We start from the raw sequence: 21,151 nt of genomic DNA, 5'->3' as shown, positions 1-21,151 counted from the left end.
GGTGTGGAAAAATTGGAAAGAGTCCAGCAGAGGGCAACAAAAATGATTAGGGGGCTGGAGCACATGACTTATGAGGAGAGGCTGAGGGAACTGGGATTGTTTAGTCTGCAGAAGATAAGAATCAGGGGGGATTAGATAGCTGCTTTCAACTACCTGAAAGGGGGTTCCAAAGAGGATGAATCTAGACTGTTCTCAGTAGTACGAGATGACAGAACAAGGAGTAATGGTCTCAAGTTGCAGTGGGGGGAGGTTTAGGTTGGATATTAGGAAAAACTTTCACTAGGAGGGTGGTGAAGCACTGGAATGGGTTAGCTAGGGCATTGCTGGAATCTCCTTCCTTAGAGGTTTTTAAGGTCAGGCTTGACAAAGCCCTGGCTGGTATGATTTAGATGGGAGTTGGTCCTGCTTTGAGCAGGCGGTTGGACTAGATGACCTCCTGAGGTCCCTTCCAACCCTGATATTCTATGAAAGGAACAGAACAGGGGAGGGTGTTGGGGACTCCTCTGATTGGTATGGCAGGGAGCCAACACACCCCTCCCCCCAGGTCAGCTGGGGGACCTGGATAGAAACCAAGGGGGGCTGGTGGAAGCCCTGGAGAATTGATTTGAATAAGCATGGATTTGCCTGCACTGTACACTTTATCTGCTGGGTAGTCCCAGACATCTAATAATAAAGTTGTGGCCTGATTAAAATAACAAGTGTCTCCTGTCCTTCTTGCAGTGTACCCAGACAAATAGTTTATAGCTTTTTTACTTACACACACACACACACACACACACACACACACACACACACACACACACACACACCTTGGACGCATTTGTCAACCCTCAGCTTAATAGCATATGTCACTGACACAAGTATGTAAATCACTGCTTGCTCAGCTAGTTAAACCATGTCAAGTAGTGTTAATGTCAGGGTGTTATGAATATATTAATTGCAAAGTAAATGAAAAGCCTGGCTGGCAAGATTTGTGGGGTCCCAGATAATAGGTGGAAATCAGCCACCTCCTTCCTCTGGTGCCACTGCCAGATTGTAGATAGGGTCAGCCTGGAGGTTAAAGAGCTGGCATGGAATGTGGGGCCTCCAAAGAACAAAGCCTCAGAGACCAGTTTCTTTGGTGTCTGAGGCCAGTCTTGACTGATAGATTAAATTGTTGATATATTCATCACCCAGTGGTTTACACAATGTGTTGACATATTTACATAGGGCTATATCCTGGCCAGCCCTTATGCTGGTGTACGCTGTCGGGGGTAGAAGTAAAGCAGGAGTTCATGAATGGCATATTCTGCCCTCGGAACTGCTTCCCATGGCAGAGTCTGATACACAAATGAGGGCAGGGAGTAAACAGATCCAGGGCTTTTCCCCATGGCTACCTGCTGCCTAGCAGATCTGGTCAACCATATACAGGGCTCACTATGCTCCCCTTAAAAACTGTTTGTGCTCTTCTGATACGCCATGTCGCTCTGGTCAGAGTGCGCCTGGTGCTTTACCCATACAGTGCGGCTTTGCACCATCCCCAAAGAGAGCTCTGCTTCAGAGGGACAATCTAATCCATAGATTGATATTGATAAATATTAGAACACCAGGCCAAATTCTGCTCTCATGTACACCGGGGTAAATCAGGAGTACCTCTATTGAAATCAGTGGGGTTCCACACCAGTGTAAAACTGAAGTCAGATAAGAACCAGGCCTTGTAGTTCTATTATCAACCCCCAGCTGCCTTTGTGGCTGCTGACATACACATGCTCCCTGAATGGCATTGCTGCTTATTTTTCCAAGGGTTTGCTTTCTCCTCAGAACCAGAAACATAAAACCTGACAAATTAACAGTACTCCCTCACTTGTATCATTATGTTTAGTCTCACAAAGGACTGAGCAGAACTAGTTATTGAGAGATGGCCAACAAAATGATTAGAGGTCTGGGAAGACTTTTGTATGCAGAGAGATTGAAAAGATTGGAACCATTTAGTATGGAGAGAAGGCAGATAAGGGAGGCCAGGAGAGAAGTATAAAAAATAACAAATAATTAAGAAAAGGTAAATTGGTACTTCTAATGACCTTTTCTTATAACACAAGAACATGGGGACATTATAGCACAGGCATGGGCAAACTACGGCCTGCAGGCCGGATCCAGCCCATCAGGGCTTTGGATCCATCCCACGGGATTGCCCCCCATTGTGTGGTGGGCCCCACACCACTCTCAGAAGTGGCCGGCTCCATGTCCCTCTGGCCCCCAGACGGAGGGACAGAGGGCTCTCTGCATTGCCCTTGCCTCCAGGCACCACCCTCGCACTCCCATTGGCTGGGAACAGGGAACCGTGGCCAATGGGAGCTTCAGGGGAGGTACCTGGAGGTGCAGAAAGGGGTGCAGCACACGGAGCCCTCCCCGCCCTCCCCCAGGGGCCGCAGCGCTTCCGGGAACGGTGCGGGGCCTGGGACAGGGCAGGTGGGCAGGGAGCCTGCCCTGGCCACGGTGTGCGCCACTGCCGCCCCAGAGTTGCTTTAGATAAGCGGTGCCGGGCCAGAGCCCGAACCCCTCCTGCACCCCACCCCCCAACTCCTTGCCCTGAGCCCCCTGCCTGCAACTCAGACCCCTCCTGCATCCCAACCCCCTGCCCTGAGCTCGCTACTGCACCCCTGTGCACCCCAACCCCTTGCCCTCCCTCCCGCAGTCCGCACCCCTCCTGTACTCTGCACCTCTCCTGCACCCCAACCCCTTTCCCTGAGCCCCCTCAGACACCCCACACCCTTCCTCTGCCCCAATCCCTTGCCCTGAGCCCCTTCCTGCACCCCTTCTCACACCCCACACTCCCTCCCGCACCCCAACACCCTGCCCTGGCCCTGCATACAATTTCCCCACACAGATGTGGCTCTCGGCCCAAAAAGTTTGCCCACCCCCATTACAGCAGATTCTAAGGCCAATATTTAAAATTTATTACAGTAAATACTTCTTACCCAACATATAACTTGTGAAACTCACTACCACTAGATATCATTTAGACTTAGTAAGTTTTAAAAAAATGATCACGTATATACGGATAATGGCCACTGCCAGAACAGGTTACTGGCCTAGATGGACCTTTTTGTGGTCTGATATGGCACTTTATATGTTACTATGAAAAAGATTCCTGTCACCTCAGGAAATGTTTTAATATCTAACCCACATGATATTCTCAACTCTGATACTGATCAACTGACCAATTCTCAAATTTCTAAAATTAGAGTATATAATTATGGCTCTTGAGGAGACGGAAATTATTTTAGGAAATATACATTCATCTCTTAATATCTTTAGAAGAAGAGCTTCCAATGTAGAAAAATCAATAACTGTTCTTCAAGAAAAAGATAATGAAAAAATAAGATTACAACTTCACCGTCTCAGTTGTCTAGTATTTATGACAACATTGCATGGTGCAGACATGTAGAAAATCAAGAAAAGGACTAAAAGTACTTAAACCATAATTTTGTAAATTACCCGATATTTCATTTGGTAGAACTGAATTGGACATTTGGTTTTATAATATGTAAATACATATTTGAAAGAAACTTTCGGAACAGATGAGAGCATACCCAAATCATAGCAAAAATAGTTTTCACATGGCCTCATCAATAATTTGCATAATTTGAATGCATCAATTTCTGCTACAGGGATGAAACTTTCTGTTTCTGTTCCTCAGTCAGATGCTCTAGGTCTAAGATGCAGTCATATACCGTGAGTGGATACTTCAGACAACTCATCATTATTCACATTATCTTTTAAATGGTTAGAAAACTGAATAGCCCAGATATCATGAAAGCCACATGTTATCAAAAATGTAATTTTATCTCTTTTTCCAGAAGTTGTATCAGTTAATGAAGTTCATAAACTTATATGTCTTTGCAGGTGCCTGTCTTCTTTGGAAAGAGATGTAATGAATAGAGAATATAAGGATGAAGGAAAAATGATAACAAATAACTATTTTTTTTCTGCTTAATAAAAATGGCCTTATCTATATGTAATTGCTACCTTTTGTAGGATATTGTGTTACCCCTGTGTGTATCAACTATAGGGTAGAGCTAGTAAAACAGCATTAAACAAATAAAAAGTTCTGTGAATTTAGGTCTTCATCCTGATTCATGAACAATATACAAACCTTTCCTGATTTCTGCAAATGTATTAATTATAGGTAATTATTGGATGAACAACTTCTAGTCCATAGGTAGTGTGTAAACTGTTGACTAGAATTATTTGCTTCTAGGAATTTGTGTTGTGTGAATGGTCACAGGGTATTTTTATTGTTGGAATTAGATGATTGGAACATTGATATAATTTCCTTCTTTACACATTTTGGCTTGCTGTACATGAATCTTGAATGGTTTGTGAGTATCAGCTCCTAAAATGTGTGTTCACTGAGTCGTTTTATATTTCTTTTCTGTAAAATCGTTTAAAACAAAAACAATAGACACTTTCCAGTTTGGGATCCAATTCAGAACTAAAACCATAGGTTTGGCTCTAGATATTCTACTCTGTCCCTCCCCTCTCCTAGATGTAAAAGGGAGTGTATTCAAGGTTCTGATTTTGATCCATTTCACAATTTATGGAATCAGGGAGAAAAAGCACCTCAAACCAACCTGTCCTGACAGAAATTGTTTTTAAATTAAGGGAGAAAGACCACACTAGTAGTTGCTCTCTTCCTTCTCCCTCCCCCTCACATTACCATTCACAATGAGGATAACTTTAGGGCAGTAGTAACTTTGGACAGTAACATGACTTTAATGGTGGTTGTGGAAATGGAAGCTGCTAGATTAAGCAACAGCTAGGAGCTATCCTTGTGTGAACTGGTGAGTTTGTTAATGAGTAATCATTTAAAATTTATTGTAAAGACAGTTGGCTGAAAGATGCCTTTAGTTACATTAGAAATAATAAAATTATTAGTATTAGGGATGAGCCTAGAGAAGACTCAGCCAAGATCCACTCCTCAAGTCCTGAAGAGTTTACAGTCCAAATAGACAATACAGACATATAGGGAGGGAATATTATCCTCATTTTGCAGATGGGGAACTGAGGTACAAACAGATTAAGTGACTTTCCCAAGGTCATATAAGAAGTCCGTGGCAGAGCCAGGAATCGATCCCAGTCTCAGTCCAGTGACTTAACCACAAAACCATCCATCCTCTCAGTCATCTTCTTCTTTCATCTATTTATCTATAAATAATCACAAAAGTAAGGTGAGTTAGTGGAAGATCAGTCATTTTTCCACATTGTCAACCATGGATTTATTGACCATGCACCTTCAGATTTTATTCTGAAAGTCTTTGTCAGATAGTCATACTGCTCAATTCATTTCAGTTTTTATATCTCAAATACAATTAGAAGTATGTGAAATAATGGATGAAAACTATTTGTTACCAAAATAACAACCAATGGACCAGAAATTCTACTCACACTGAATGAACATTACATTGTAACAAGTACCTTGACCAGAGCTTTTGATTTTATATCTATATAAGCAGCAAAGAGTCCTGTGTCACCTTATAGACTAACAGACGTATTGGAGCATGAGCTTTCGTGGGTGAATATCCACTTCATCATGCATCCGATGAAGCGGGTATTCACCCACGAAAGCTCATGCTCCAATACGTCTGTTAGTCTATAAGGTGCCACAGGACTCTTTGCTGCTTTTACAGATCCAGACTAACACGGCTACCCCTCTGATATAGCTATATATAAATATAATGGAGGAATGGCTTCTGATTGGAAAAAAAAATCAAGTGTATCAGGGCACAACACAAAAGAAAATGAAAATATTCTACTGAATGACAGTAGGAAATGCAATTTTAAAACAACAGTCTTGAATGTAATGCTAACAGTTTGAAATACACATTTAAGTAATTGTTTGGCTTAACTTGTGATGCCATAAGCATTCTAATGCTAGATTAAATCTATTAGGCAGAAATCCTCTCCACATAAATCGCAAAAATAAAAAATGTTGCTGATGTATTGTGAACATTAATACAAATAATGCAGGGCATACTGTAACAAATAATTTAAGGGGACAAATTCTCAGTGAAAAGTTCAGAAATTAGCAAGGCAGTTAGCAAGTAAATTTTCTGTCCACTGATTCTTTATATTTATTAATTTATAGTTTATACACATGACCTACTGATGCAATAAGCCTAATGTTATTTACTGCCTTTGGTTCTTCTCCTTTGGTACAATTGTAGCATTTCTGGGGGCTTTTGTATGCACTTCTCTAACTTCAACAGCCTTTATAATAAGGTACTGTACCAGAATCAGTCTCTTTCTTGTCAGTAGATTATGACGCTTAATCTGTTCATTTATTAATGATTTGGAATGCTCTAACATTTGTTAGGCTGTCATATGCAAGTCTCTTTGGACACTTTGTGAAAATGCACTGAAATACTTACACTGATAGCATGTATGATTCTTTTGTGATCTCATTATGGGCCCAAGCCCCAAATTCCTGGAAAGCCGATGGGAGATGAGGGCACACTACCTCACAGAAAGTGCTCATAAACTTACAGGAGCAGCCATAGTCTGTGTTCCACTCATGTGAATCATTATATCAGTTCTATATATAAGCTTATTTCACCTCTCTTTAAATGTGCTAAAATTAAAGAGGGACCCAAACTGGACAACTGAATCTGACGCATGTGTAGGAACAATAATACAAAGGTAGTTTTGAAATTTGGACTCTCCCATGCAAAGTTCAGATAATTCATCAATGTGTACATAAGGGTTTTAAGATCTGACTTAGTTATCCTCAAATGAACCTGAATATATGCCTTGCATTTTAAGTATTTCTTTCCACTAGGATCTTTAGAATTATTTAAAAAGTTGAAAACCTGAAAATTAAAGACCACATGTTAAGTGGGTCTTTGAGTAGACATGACTAAAATTTTTCATCAGAAATTTTTTTTTTGACAGAAAAGCCATTTTTCATCAAAACAGAAATTTCAACTGGACATCAGAATGAAAGCCAAAATACTTTTAAAAATTTCTTTATGGAAACAAAAATAATTTCCCAGCCAGTACTAATTTTGAGTGATTCCTCACCATGAATATAACTTACAAGCATAATAATTGGCATATGTGGACTTGGAGTTATTAACAGTGTTTCTCTCTCTACCTCTCCCTTTAAAAATAACTTTTAGAAAAAGCCTGTTTTAAATAGCTAAGAAAGAAAATGACTTAAGGTTTCTGTGGTTCAGAAATAGAATCCTTATAAGGAATACATCACAATCCTTTCACAAAATGTACTGGACTGTGGGTTCCAGTGAACAGCCTCATGTTCAGCTAGCACTGGCTAATTGGGAAATAATGGGGAGCCAATGAGCTATAAACTACAAATAATGGGCTTGCTTCTGCTCCCACCAAAGACGGCAGCAAAACTCCTATGGAATGTAGTAGGAACAGGATCAGTTCTGTTAGGTCCAGAGTGACCAGCAATTCAAAGCAAATCACTAACTGCTCATGTCTTGTTAAAAAGAGTGCAGTTTTACTTTGAAAATGTTGTATTACGATTACTAAAATCTAATGAAGATCTGTGTGGATTATTGTTAAAAAATAAAAAGGTTTTTGAACTGCTTCTGCATAGTAAATCTGTCATTGAGTGTTCCATGTACGATATATTACATTGTTAAAGCATTGTAAGTTTTCAGCTGCTCTGTTCTCCACTGATTTTAACAGAAAATCCAATATTTTGAAAAAATACAGAAATACATTGTGTGCTAAGAATGTTAGTTCACCTGCACACCACAGCACTGGTGTGACTATAACAAAGGGAAGAAAAATAAGGAATATACTGCAGAAGAGTATTTGGAAACTGAAACAGAAATAACCCACATTTAAATGATGTAGGAATAAATATTTATTCGGACACTAAATAAGTTACTTTTATTATTTATATAAAGGAATATTTTAAAAAAACACCACTCCCAAAGGCAATCAATCAAAACAAACCACAATTGAAAACAACTAAACCCTATAATAAGTACAATGGGACTGCTCACGTAAATAATTAATGACTATTTATGTGATAAAATATTGCTGAATCATCAGACCCTTAGCCCTAATTCTGGAAAGCATCCTTATTCAGTACAGCACTTAAACATGTGCTCAAGTCCCACTGAAGTCCATGCTTAAAAATTAATGATGTGCTTACATACCATTTTAGGCAGGGATGGATTAAAGTATGTATAAGTGCCATCCTGAATCAGGACCTTAATCTGGGTGCTTCTAATTAAATAGATAAATAGAAACCAATAACCATGCATACATATGGCAAAATATATCAATTAATAAGAAGGCTATCCCAGAGCATATCAGCTACGTAAGAACAAACACATTTCCAAAACTGCCACTGGAAATTTATAAAGGAGTTCTGCAACATGCCTTTGCTGCAGATCCTCCTTCACCCAACTGCCCCAGTACAGCTCACCCCACAGCTGCAGAAAGGTGCAAATAATAGCATCACTCCCTGAAATCAGGGGGAAAAGTGTGACCCTTTGTTTGTAGAATGTACCTAAATCCTGGTTGCCCCAACTGAAATATGTTTTCAAGTGAAGTAATACTAAATTGGAGATTAAAGCTATAATCAGATTTACAGGGATTCATTTGAATAAATGTCAGGAAATCAGTTTGCTGATTTTCTTCTTGATTATAAACATTTCCAAGGGGAACGAAGAAACAAGAAATACTACATTTTGGGCTATCTAAAGCTGTTGTGAATGATTGCACGGATACTCCCTGAGAGAGAGAGAGAGAGTCTCAGAAAGGGCCAAAATATTAAAGATTTTTTTCACCCTGTAGACTCAATCTCAATAAAATCCTTTATAAAATGTCAATAGACATTTTTTTAAAGAACTTTATTTTTATGGAATTGATGTGTTCTAGAATATCTGCCCTCTAAATAAGAAGCACAAAGACACAGAGGCAACTGGGCAATGAGATATAAAACCTTTTACTCCTAGGCTGGCAGTTCAAATCCAGCCTAGTTCTGATAGTGATTGGAAGTTAACATCTTATGGCTGTTTAATGACTTATATCAAATGAGTTTGGGTGTCTCAGTCCAGTTCCCAGTGAAAAAGCTTCCATATCACAAAAAACTGTCACCTCCATTGACACTAATTTGGCACCTTTGCTGGCTGGCTGTGTAGCCAGGCCAAAGATGCACAAAGATTGGACAGGGAATCGGAACTATTTTTTCACTTCTGCAAGTGATCCCCAAGATGAGCGAGGCAGTGTGGAGCAGCTTGTAATACCATCTCCTGTGCTGTACCTGTGTAGTGAATAAATATAAGATTTCAGTCTGCAGCATTGTCAAGTCTGCTCACAATCTGATTGGAAATAAAAGCCCATATGCTGCAACTGTTACTGAACATGAACAAATCAAAAAGAACCAGTGGAGGAAAACAAACAAAAGTAAACATACTTGCAAAATGATTGCAGCTGTATCTTTCTCCTGACTGAATCAATAAACAGGCACCTTCTGACTGGTCTGAGGATCAATTTAGACTGTCCTACAGGACTAGACTATAAGCCCAGCAAACATTCTGGCCTAGAACTACTCCAGGCCAACCCCAGCAGTCTCTACCAGAAGGTTTCACTACCCTGGGATAGCAAAATCCCTGATCTCTCGGTTATGAAACTGGATGAAGAACACTGCCTTGCTCCAGTTTAATTGCTTATTGTTATACAAAATTCTCCTACAAGAATTGTGCTGAAAACATAGATAAATATAAATTAACCAACCACAATATCAACTTTCTGATGCAGAAGAAAAAATGCAATACCACCTGTCCCTCCGTTCAAGCATATGAGTGAGTGGATGGGTTTTACACTGGAAGGAGACAAGAAGGAAGAGAAAGCTCTTTCTCCTTTAACAAAGGACCCTTAATGCCTCTTAGGTTTCGGAGAGGGTAAGAATTAGACTGTGTGTGGCTGGTGGGGGCATGCCTTCTTTAGGCAGCAATGGTAAAAGAACTTCATTCCCACATCCAGTGTCGATGTTTGTTTGTTTTTTGTTTAGAGATATTAATCAAAGTCCACATGGCCAAGTCTAAGCCCCTGAAGATCAGTGATGTGCTCTACAGGAGCTACTGAGAAGTCCCTTTCAACTAATAACCATCTTATTTACCTATGGAAAAACTGAGCCAGATTGAGTAACAGTAGTGATAGATGTACTTGGATTGTGGCTATGACCATATTTGGAATTTTTGCAATTCTGAAAGCTATTCTTCTATGAAGAAAAGCATGAATATCACATGGTAAAATGAAGAGCATCTGCTCTGCTTTGCAGGTGCACTGAGGTGCACGAATATCAGCCAAGACTGTTTGTGAGACATAGGACAGATATCACCTTTACACTGTAGGTGACCTCAAAGTTCTTTGGTCCTAGTTTCCAAGTTCTTGTAATCTGTTAAAATATTTTGTAGGCTTAATATATATATTTCTACCTCAACCACATTTAAAACAATATTATTCTTTACATAATTACTGTACATAATCTCAGTTTTTCATTAGCTGTGGGACTCAGAACGCCACTCTAATTAGATAGCATGTTGAACTTTTACATACATCGCTCTCCCCGATCATGATTTTAGAAACACAATTGACTGATATATGCAATTAAAAGATTCTGTCTGTCTCTAGGTGCATATTCCATGGTCATTGTTATGATATGTGAATGCCTTACAAAAATTAAGCAAGGCCTATAAGATTTTCAGTTCTCTCCTTTGGTATTCTTCTCCCTTCTAGAGAGAGTAGTGAGGGGTTTTTTTATGTTGCAGCTGAGAGATGCTGGAAGAATTTGTATAGTGGGGGTACTGACAGCAATTGAACCAAACTGTAAACTCTATATATGATGGAAACCATTTCAAGCAGCACGCCTAGTCTCAAAACCTATGTCATCATGCCCATAAATTACAATAACTATAGTCAGTTATTATTCTGGGAAGGCTATGATCAAGAGAGGGTTTTATGTTTGCTCCTGAATGTTGTCTTTCTAATTCCTTATGGTAGGGACTGCCACACTCAAAGTCCAACCACCAAAAAAAAAAAAGCCATAAATCTACTCCTGTCCAGTTCATCCTCACTTGTTAAGATATCCAATGCCTCCAAAATTAAAGCTATCATGGTAGATTGTCATCTTTCTGAAAGTCTTTGAGAGTCCAAGCCTACTCAGTCCTTTGTAGGTGACAAATCTGAGGAATTGTCACAGATTGAAGTGTCATTAGAAGAGATTTTGCAATTAATTGATAAACTTATCAGAAACAAATCACCGGGACCAGATGAGATTAACCCAAGAGTTCTGAAAGAATTCAAGTGTGAAATTGTGGAACTATTAACTATGGTTTGTAACCTGTCTTTTAAATCAGCTTCTGTACCCAATGACTGGAAGATAGCTAATGTAACTCCAATATTTAAAAAGAGCTCTAGAGGTGATCCCGGCAAATACAGACCGGTAAGTCTAACGTCAGTACCGGGCAAATTAGTTGAAACAATAGTAAAGAATAAAATTGTCAGACACATAGAAGAACATAACTTGCTGGGCAAAAGTCAACACGGGACAGTCAAAAGTCTGTAAAGGGAAATCATGTCTTACTAATCTATTAGAGTTCTTTGAAGGGGTTAACAAACATGTGGACAAGGGGATCCAATGGACATAGTGTACTTAGATTTCCAGAAAGCCTTTGACAAGGTCCCTCACCAAAGGCTCTTACATAAATTAAGTTGTCATGGGATAAGAGGGAAGATCCTTTCATGGATTGAGAACTGGTTAAAAGACAGGGAACAAAGGGTAGGAATAAATGGTAAACTTTCAGAATGGAGAGGGGTAACTAGTGGTGTTCCCCAAGGATCAGTCCTAGGACCAATCCTATTCAACTTATTCATAAATGATCTGGAGAAAGGGGTAAACAGTGAGGTGGCAAAGTTTACAGATGATACTAAACTGCTCAAGGTAGTTAAGACTAAAGCAGACTGTGAAACTAAATTATTGGGCAACAAAATGGCAAATTAAATTTAATGTGGATAAATGTAAAATAATGCACATTGGAAAAAATAACCCCTGCTATACATACAATATGATGGGGGCTAATTTGGCTACAACCAATCAGGAAAGAGATCTTGGAGTCATCATGGATAGTTCTCTGAAGACATCCACGCAGTGTGCAGCGGCAGTCAAAAAAGCAAATGGGATGTTAGGAATTATTTAAAAAGGGATAGAGAATAAGACGGAGAATATCTTATTGCCCTTATATAAATCCATGGTACACCCACATCCTGAATACCGCGTACAGATGTGGTCTCCTCATCTCAAAAAAGATATACTGGCATTAGAAAAGGTTCAGAGAAGGGCAACTAAAATGATTAGAGGTTTGGAACAGGTCCCATATGAGGAGAGATTAAAGAGGCTAGGACTTTTCAGCTTGGAAAAGAGGTGACTAAGGGGGGATATGATAGAGGTATATAAAATCATGAGTGGTGTGGAGAAAGTGAATGAGGAAAAGTTAATTACTTGTTCCCATAATATAAGAATTTGGGCCACAAACTGAAATTAATGGGCAGCCGGTTTAAAACAAATAAAAGGAAGTTCTTCACACAGTGCACAGAAGGCTAGGACTATAACAGGGTTTAAAAGAGAACTAGATACATTTATGGAGGTTAAGTCCATTAATGGCTATTAGCCAGGATGGGTAAGGAATGGTGTCCCTAGCCTCTGTTTGTCAGAGGGTGGTGATGGATGGCAGGAGAGAGATCACTTGATCATTACCTGTTAGGTTCACTCCCTCTGTGGTACCTGGCATTGGCCGCTGTCAGAAGACAGTGCTGGATGGACCTTTGGTCTGACTCAGTATGGCCATTCTTATGTTCTACTGGGGGTTATACAGATGAAGGCTAGGACTTTGAATTTGATCTGGTATTCAATGGGATCTCAGGGTCAGGAATCAGAGTCTGGCAGCAGAGCCAGTCTGGAAGAAGAACCTGCAGCACAGCCAGTCTCTGGACAACCCTAATGAGTGCAGTTGACCTGCAGGAGGCCATCTGAGTGGCTACAGTGTCTGGTAGGAAGAGTTATCAGATCCGCTCTTAAGACCAGTGGTAGCAGCAGTTCATTAGCTGCTCAAAGTGTTTGCCCATGACTGCACCTGCTCCTTGTTCCAGCCCTGCTGCTGCCTTGGATCCAGCCCTGCCCCTGGCTTGCTTCACTCCAGATAACATGGTTCTGACTCTCAGCTCTGATTCCTGACCTCTAATTTTGGCTCTGACCCTTGGCTTTGGCATCTGGTCTCTGGCTTTCTGACCGTAGGCTCCAGCTCCTCTAGGTGTGAGCCTTGGCTCTGACACCTGGCATCTGACTCCAGCTGTGACCCTGTACTCTGAATCCCGACTAATGATTCCTGCTCTAACCACTATGCCTGACTCCTGCTCTGACCAGAGGCCAGACTACTGCTCCAACCAATGGGCATGACTATGCACATCCACATGATATGCAGGGATATGTTCTTGCTCCAACATTGTTGAACATATTTATGAATGATCTGCCTCTGACCATTTCAAGGTAATTCACATAGACAGGTAACATCTGCCTAGTTTCAAGAGACAGAGTCTTCAAAAAGATTGAGGACAACTGGAGCCCCCATTAGTGGCTATTACAAAAAATGGAGAACTAAGTCCTGTAAGTCAAAGACTATGTTGTCATGCTGCCATCTCAGCTACAAGAACCAAACATTTTCTTGGATGGAGAAGAGCTGGCACATGACTCAAAACTCTATCTAGGCGTTACTTTAGCTCACACACTTACCTAAGTAGCTCAGAAGATTAAGACCAGAAACAGCCTCCTAATCAAGCTTGCAGGATCAACTTGGGAACGTAATGCACAACATTGTGCATCTTGGTGCTAGCTCTCTGCTACTCCTGTGTGGTTAAACTCTTCCCAGACAAAAAGTTAGTTGATGTACAACTGTTGGAAATGGGTGACGTCCATCTTGATTGCATTGGCCTCATTAGCACAACAAAAGTACTTTTCCCTCTCTTGATATTCACCCCTTCTTGTCAACTGTTGAGAATAGGCCACTTCCACCTTAATTGAATTGGCCTCATTATCACTGACCTCTCACTTGGTAAGGGAACTCCCATCTGTAATATTTATACTGCTTACTGTATTTTTCAGTCCATGCATCTGATGAAGTGAGTTTTAGCCCTCGAAAGCTTATGCCCAAATAAATTTGTCTCTAATGTGCCACAAGGACTCCTCATTGTTTTAACAGGGACTGTGAGACCAACAAACACCAAGTGGCTAACAGATCATGCTAATACCCTGCATCCTAACATCAGGTGTTATATTTCAGCAAAGAACCTCCTTGACAAAATCCAGGGGATGCCACTACTGCCATTTTTCAAAGATCTATGGGAAGTGCCTTGCCACATACTCATCAGCAGAAGACCAGTCTGGACTATGTTCTTGACCACCTGTACAGCAGATGCTGCCACACTGTTGCAAGCAGAATGGGAATGAGCTGCTCCGTCTGTAAGAAACGTCCTCCTTGTTACTCAGCCTGATGAGAGACTGCCTGGCTATGAACTGCCATGCTATCTCTGATGCAAGCTCAACTCTTTCAAATGCAGGGTGGTGAGGTGTACAATTGACTACAACTGGGAACTCAGGAACTGCCTCTGTGTAGTTGTGGTGGAGTGGAGAATGCTGCTCATCTCATGTTGGACTATCAGGAGGACTTTCCAGTCCCCACACTGCTGATCCCAAGGCTACTGAATGTCTAAAATGTGTGATGCCTTTCTAAGCCTTTTTGACACTTTTGACATTTTTTTTTGTTTTGACTTATGCATCTGTTTTATCTTCCTTCCTTATATTTTGTATTAGAACTTTTTCTTTATTGTCTCACTTGTGCATTAATTAATTAATAATATTTTGGAGGGGATCCTATTAGAACCCAAAGCTCTGTATTGATGTACTTGTGTCTCACTATGTTATGGTGAGGCTACTGTGTTCTGAATCAGCTGTAGGTTCTTCAGTGCCTCCAAATTCATTTCTTAATATAGTTCATTATAACTGTCAACCTGGGAGGTTTCAATGTATTGATAATAGTAACTGTAGCTAAGTCTGCATTCATCTAGAGAGTGTAAAACTGTCTTTATACTAAAAATATTGGGAGTCCGTAACCATCCAACTTCCACCTGCATCTTGGCTACAAACAACCTATGGCTCCAGTCTTGTTGAGAGTAATGAGAAACTGTGGCCATTTATAGTTAGGGCTTTAAAATACATGGGTTTTTTTTGTTTTTCTTCTGATAGCAGCAGCTTAACACCTACTCCTACATATACACCTAAAACTATGACATTTTTGATAATATCACAAGAATTGGCAACTCTGTGTGTCACTTGTTTTCTCACAATCTCTCCCAATAGTATTAGAATAAAATTGAAAAGAAGAGAGATCCTTGTATGACTTCACACCCAATGTGGAAGGGGTGCCCTTTGGGGTTGGATTGAGAGGAAATATATGAAGCATCTTTATTCATTTCCATTCACTATTTCCAGGTCTCTAAGGCAAAAAAATCACTATCTGATCACTAACTGTATTGTATATTGCTGCAAGAACCAGTGGTATTTGGATCCTGTTCACAGATGGGACTAGAACAGCTGCTAGTGGCTAACACCATCCCTGTGCTATATCCTACTCTGAACCCCAGTATAGGAGAATCAAGGATGGGAACAAAGTTACATGTAGCTGAAGACTGTTCTTCCCTGGATTCTAAATTATCTTGCTCAGAAATAGTGGATAAGACACCAGATGGTAGTTGACAAGACTCAGAAATGAATGTTTTAGAACTTTTATGTCTCCCAATGTCATATATAGGCTTGATGGTTAATGCCAGATTTTCATATTAACTAACCACTGATACTAGAAGAAAGAGACTAAGTTAATTTCATAGTGGCTAATGAGATTTTACATGTACATTGCAATGGATCATAGACCTATGAGTCATTATTTTCAGTAAAATAATGTATTTTGGCACATGCATGATATTACTGTTATGAAATCTCATAAAGGGAATGAATTAACTTGTAACTTATAGCTCCTTGAAGAGGAGGGATAGCTCAGTGGTTTGAGCATTAGCCTGTTAAACCTAGGGTTGTGAGTTCAATCCTTGAGGGGGCCACTGAGGGATCTGGGGAAAAAAATTGGTCCTGCTGGTGAAAGCAGAGGGCTGGATTCAAGGTCCCTTCTAGTTCTAGGAGATTGGTATATCTCCAATTATTACCTTGATATAACTCCTTTTTTCCTTTAACTCTCTGGGAAAAAAGTTTTTAGTTGCTAGATGTGCAGTTTCTGAACAAGTTTATGGATTTTGAAAATTTACAAGTATAAACAACTCTAAGGTGAAAATATAGAGATATAGTATGCATTCTGCAGTAACCAATGATGAATTTTAGATCTGTTTTTATTTCTTGAGCTTTTCCAAAATCATGTTAATAAAAGCCATATATATATAATTTACACTTTTTTCCTGTCTATATTATACTTTTGGTCCTGTTCTGCTTTCATTAGTCCATCTTCTTCTGAAACTTTTTTGGGCAAATTTCAAGAAATCAAAACCAATCACATGTGGAACATAAAGTAATTATGGGACTTAGAGAAATAATATACATGTAAAATATGTTTGAATGATGCACACACAGTTTTAAAGCCTATTTAAGTTCTAGGATTTCAAAATTAAAACTAAATATTTCTGGCTAGAATGAAGACAGTCTTTTAAACCTTTTCTGCTTATTTTCTTCAGAGGTGAGCACTGAACAGCTTTGAAATGCTTACTTCTGTTATACTCTAGTGATTAAATGATGGCCTGCCTAAAGTGGTCCTTGCAACAGAAGGCCACTTTATATACTATCAAGATCATTACAATTCACCATGCTTTTAGTAAAGCAGAACAGAGATGCCATCTAGCAGCAATCCTTAGGAATTTCCAAATATTTAATAGTTCCTTCTCTCAAGATATTGGATCTGAGTGAAATACCAAGGGAAGCTTTGTATTTCTAATTGAAACCTTTTGATTATAACTAGACTACTCTGATGGAAATAAAACTTTACTGAAGTACATTATTATGAACAATGATTTTTTTTGTATTTTCCATATAAATAGATATTACAATTATAGTCTAATTCAGAGACAAGACATTTTAATCATTTTCTTGAACTAAAATTGATGGTCTGTCAGCAGCATTAAAAACTTGTAAAATCAATAGGTGGTGAACTGCTTTCCATTTAGTTAAAGAAGAGTTTCCCTGCACAGTCAGTATTAACAAAAATACTGAAAATGTGTCAATGTGGAAAATAAATGAACTCAGTTGATATAAATACTTTAGCATTTCAGAAATTAAAGACTAAACTCCACACTTTTTCTAGGTTTCAGAGTAGCAGCCGTGTTAGTTACATATCTTTTTCTAGTTACATATCTTACCATGAGATGGCGTCACTTAAACACTTTACAATTGGGAGGTAAGTTCTAACACAGAAAGCTTGTCACAATAAGAGTGCAAATATCATATGATCCCCTTAGAGTCAATAGTGGCCTCTCTGCTGGGGAACCTTTTGATTTCTGTGAAATCTGTAAAATGGGAAAAATGATACTGACCGCTTTTGTAAAGTGCTCTGGGATCTAGTGACAAAAAGTGCTATGTAAGCTCTAGGTATTATTATTACTATGTATTTATTTGTTTTTTTAGAATAATGTATTGGATATATTTATTACTGTCTACACAGTAAATAAATATCTAGCACATTAGGAAAAATATATTGTGTCATCTATTCCAAAATTTTCTTGTGATTTATTAGAGTAACGTGTATGTGCAGCAGGTGTGTAAATATCCATAAGTATATATATCATATACCAAAATGGATAAGCATAAAAGTTGAAAAAAGTTATCACAAATAATTCTTTTTGAAAAAATGCATATTAACGTCCCCTTAGTCCCTCCAACTAATTTCAAATGGCAAATATACTAGCCAATCTGAAAGGCAGAATATTATTGCTTCATTTCTTCTCAAATAAATGAATACATTTGTACTACTGCTATTTCCTAAGTCCTTTCAGTCATTGTTTGTACTTATTTACTGAAGACAGTCAATAACTAAAATAAAGACATTAAAAGGAAATAAAAATAAAGACATTAATAAAGACAACTAGAGGAGTTTTCCATATACATAATTTATCACGGAAATTTGAAAGCTATTATTTAAAGTCTTAAAAGGTGAATAATTAGAAATATAATTTGCTATATTCAATATACTTTATATGCTTAACCTGGCAAAAAAATTCACTGAGAGCAGTGTATGCCATTGTTGTTTAGGTCTATGAAAACCCAGCTGAGTTCTGTTAAATAGCAAAGTTTCACTAGGGTCTTTTATTTTTATATTATCCTAAGGACTTTTTTGCTTTTCAGTCCATGTTCCTTTACAAAATTAAAATAGACTGCAATGAACATTTTAATATCCCCTAAAATGTCACACAGAGTGTAGAATAAAAGGCCATTTTTATGCCCTGTGCATAGTATAATGCAGTACCAAAAGGGCTAGAAGCAAAGTTTGAAAAGTTAATTTATGCCATATCTTTAAAGTGGATCATTACGGCTTTTCAGTTCTAAATGAGTATAGACATGTTTGAGGGAGAGTTTATGCCATCACGTATATGGGGGACATCACCGACACCTGATGGGGGGCAGAAAAAAGTATGTAAGTTTCACTTCAGTTGTTATAGTAGGGGTTTTACTATTGTGTAGATAGACAAATTGATATAAATTCTGCCCACAGTTGCTCTCAGGCAGTTGCTCCCTTTGACATTAATAGAGCTGACTAGGTGTGACTGTGGCTAGAATATTGTGTCTCACAGGTACCGAAAAACAAATAAAACAAAATGTAAGTATGGAATTTCATTAATATAAAATGTATGTATGGCATTTCACTAATATAAAACAAGCACATGCTGCTGCTCATATATATGTACAACTCTCATGCATTTGCTTGGTGAATCTCTCTGTATAGGTTACAATAATAGCTACTAAACACTTTAATAGAATTGTTGATATAGCTTATTTTTCAGCTAATATTATTAAGCTTATATCACATCATGTTAACAATTACTTATGGGTAAGGTAAATTTAACTTAGATTTGCTATTTTTAAAAATCCCCAAAACTTATTTCTACGGATGTACATTGGATTTCCATTTAAATGATTTTAAAGTTTTATCTCAGTGTATTTTTGAAGATGGACATTGTTTACTGCATTTGTAGAAAACATAGATATATTGTTTTTTATGTGAGCAATTTTGACATCTACCTAGAGGAGAAAAGCTGATACTAGTGCTGAAACTGTTTCACACAGTTGTTTAGTACTCAAAAGGTATCATTTAAATGACACTCACGTACATACTGTATAAGTGGTGACAACACAATGTGTATTACTTGTGGTAATGGATTGATATACTCTACAGAAGTTCTTTGTCTCATTACCTTTGTATATAGCCTACAAGGAATCCAAAGGTTGCATAACATAAATACTGAGACAGATGAGACAAGTTCTAAGTTTATACTGCACAAAATACACATATATAGGCCTAGTGGTTTTCAGTCATCAGTGCTATTAAATGGTATTAGAAAAGGCTGATTTTCAGCAAATTATTAAAGGATTTTTAAATTCCCTACACAAGACAGGTTGTATAATATATGATATTGCTTACTTTTAAGTACTCATAATTCAATTTCAGAGCTGATATTTTTGATACCTGAATGCACTTGAAAATAATGAAACTCTGCTGCAGTCTAGAGCATGGCTATTGTACTCAAGGAAGGGGAGGGGGGAACCAGCTTTTTCTTCCCTGTGACACTTCAGCTTCTCAGTCTAAATACATTTATTTTCATTTCTTACAACACTGATACCAGTGCTGATGCTAGTGCTAAATGTTTCATAATAGTTTAGGTATATTCACTGTTCACTATAAATATCTCCTTGACTTGTGCTGGATAGTCTAGTGTTAATTTCAGCCAGAACTGGACAGCTTCCAGAGTTCAACAGATAACAGTTGTTTTCATCCTAGTCTTAGCTAGTAAGGCGTCTGTCACCAGCTTCTTTTATTTCTGTCTGATAAAGTAAACTCGGGGGGAGGGGGGAATCCGAAGACTGTATCAGCGATCAGAAACAGTTAATCTTTTCTATTCGAGGTTTCAGTGGTACGAGCATCCCAAATGTTTTAAACACAAACTGCAGCACGTCTGCGTTGTTAGAATTATTGACCAATTTCCAGCACAAACACAGAGAAAAGGGGGGAGAGAAAGAGAGATCTTTCTTAAACAATGGAACCAGACATCTCAATGAATGTTGACAACAAAATATCCTTCCCATTACTACCCACTGTTGCTGATCGGACAACAAAAGGACACACAAAAGCCTTTCCACTCCGAAAGCCAAACCCCGAGAGATCCGCATTGCCTGCTCCATAAAACATTTATTTGTATTTATTAATTTACCTTGCGGTGGCATTACTGGGATAGGTGAACTTGTCATCTGCCAGGAGCGGGAGGAAGTAGGGGGGGCGGAGGGAGACTTGGGCATAGGAGGACAGCTTTCAGATGGTCTCATGCAAACCACAATACGCCGTCTCCTACCTTGGAAGGGTCGAGCCCAGCGAGCAAAGCCAGCAGCAGCAGGTTGAGGATGTTGGAGGGCGCCTGCATTCTGATCCTAGGTGTGCGCCTCTTTTTTCACTCTTCATTCATTCACTCCGCTCTCGCTGCAGAGCCCAGGCTAGTCAGCTGCACTTTCTGCCAGCCCGCCAGAGCCGAATGGAAGCAGCAGCAGCAGCAGCAGCCGCCCGAGGGACAATCATTCCGCAGGCATCCTTAGAGCGGAGAGGGAGGGGAGCGCCAGCCCAGAGAAGGCAAGCGAGGAAAGCGCTGCCCGTGGTGCTGAAGCGTCTCCAGCCCCCCCTCCCCTCCTCCTCTCACCCACCTTCCCTCCGCCCGCAACCAACCCACCGCAAAAGTTTTGACCCCCCCCCTCAAAAAAAAGAGCGAAGCCCTCGCTGCTGGCAGAGGGGCTGAGACCCGGGCAGCGGATGTGACATCAGCA

The 21,151-nt window shown here is 39.3% G+C and overlaps 1 protein-coding gene across 1 annotated transcript in view; it reads right to left on the bottom strand.

The window, feature by feature from the left end:
- The window catches only part of OLFM3 (olfactomedin 3), a 125,931-nt gene extending 105,080 nt beyond the window's left edge, over positions 1-20,851 (bottom strand). The window contains exon 1 of the mRNA XM_039485143.1: positions 20,689-20,851. Coding sequence (XP_039341077.1) covers positions 20,689-20,757 — 69 coding nt within the window. The 5' untranslated portion in view covers positions 20,758-20,851. The remainder of the gene's footprint in view (positions 1-20,688) is intronic.
- Positions 20,852-21,151: the final 300 nt, after the last annotated feature.

Source organism: Mauremys reevesii, linkage group 8 (assembly GCF_016161935.1).
Source record: "Mauremys reevesii isolate NIE-2019 linkage group 8, ASM1616193v1, whole genome shotgun sequence".
Classification (NCBI taxonomy): Eukaryota; Metazoa; Chordata; order Testudines; family Geoemydidae; genus Mauremys; species Mauremys reevesii.
Note: the sequence above shows the minus strand (reverse complement) of the source record. Positions and strands in the feature narration are given on the sequence as shown.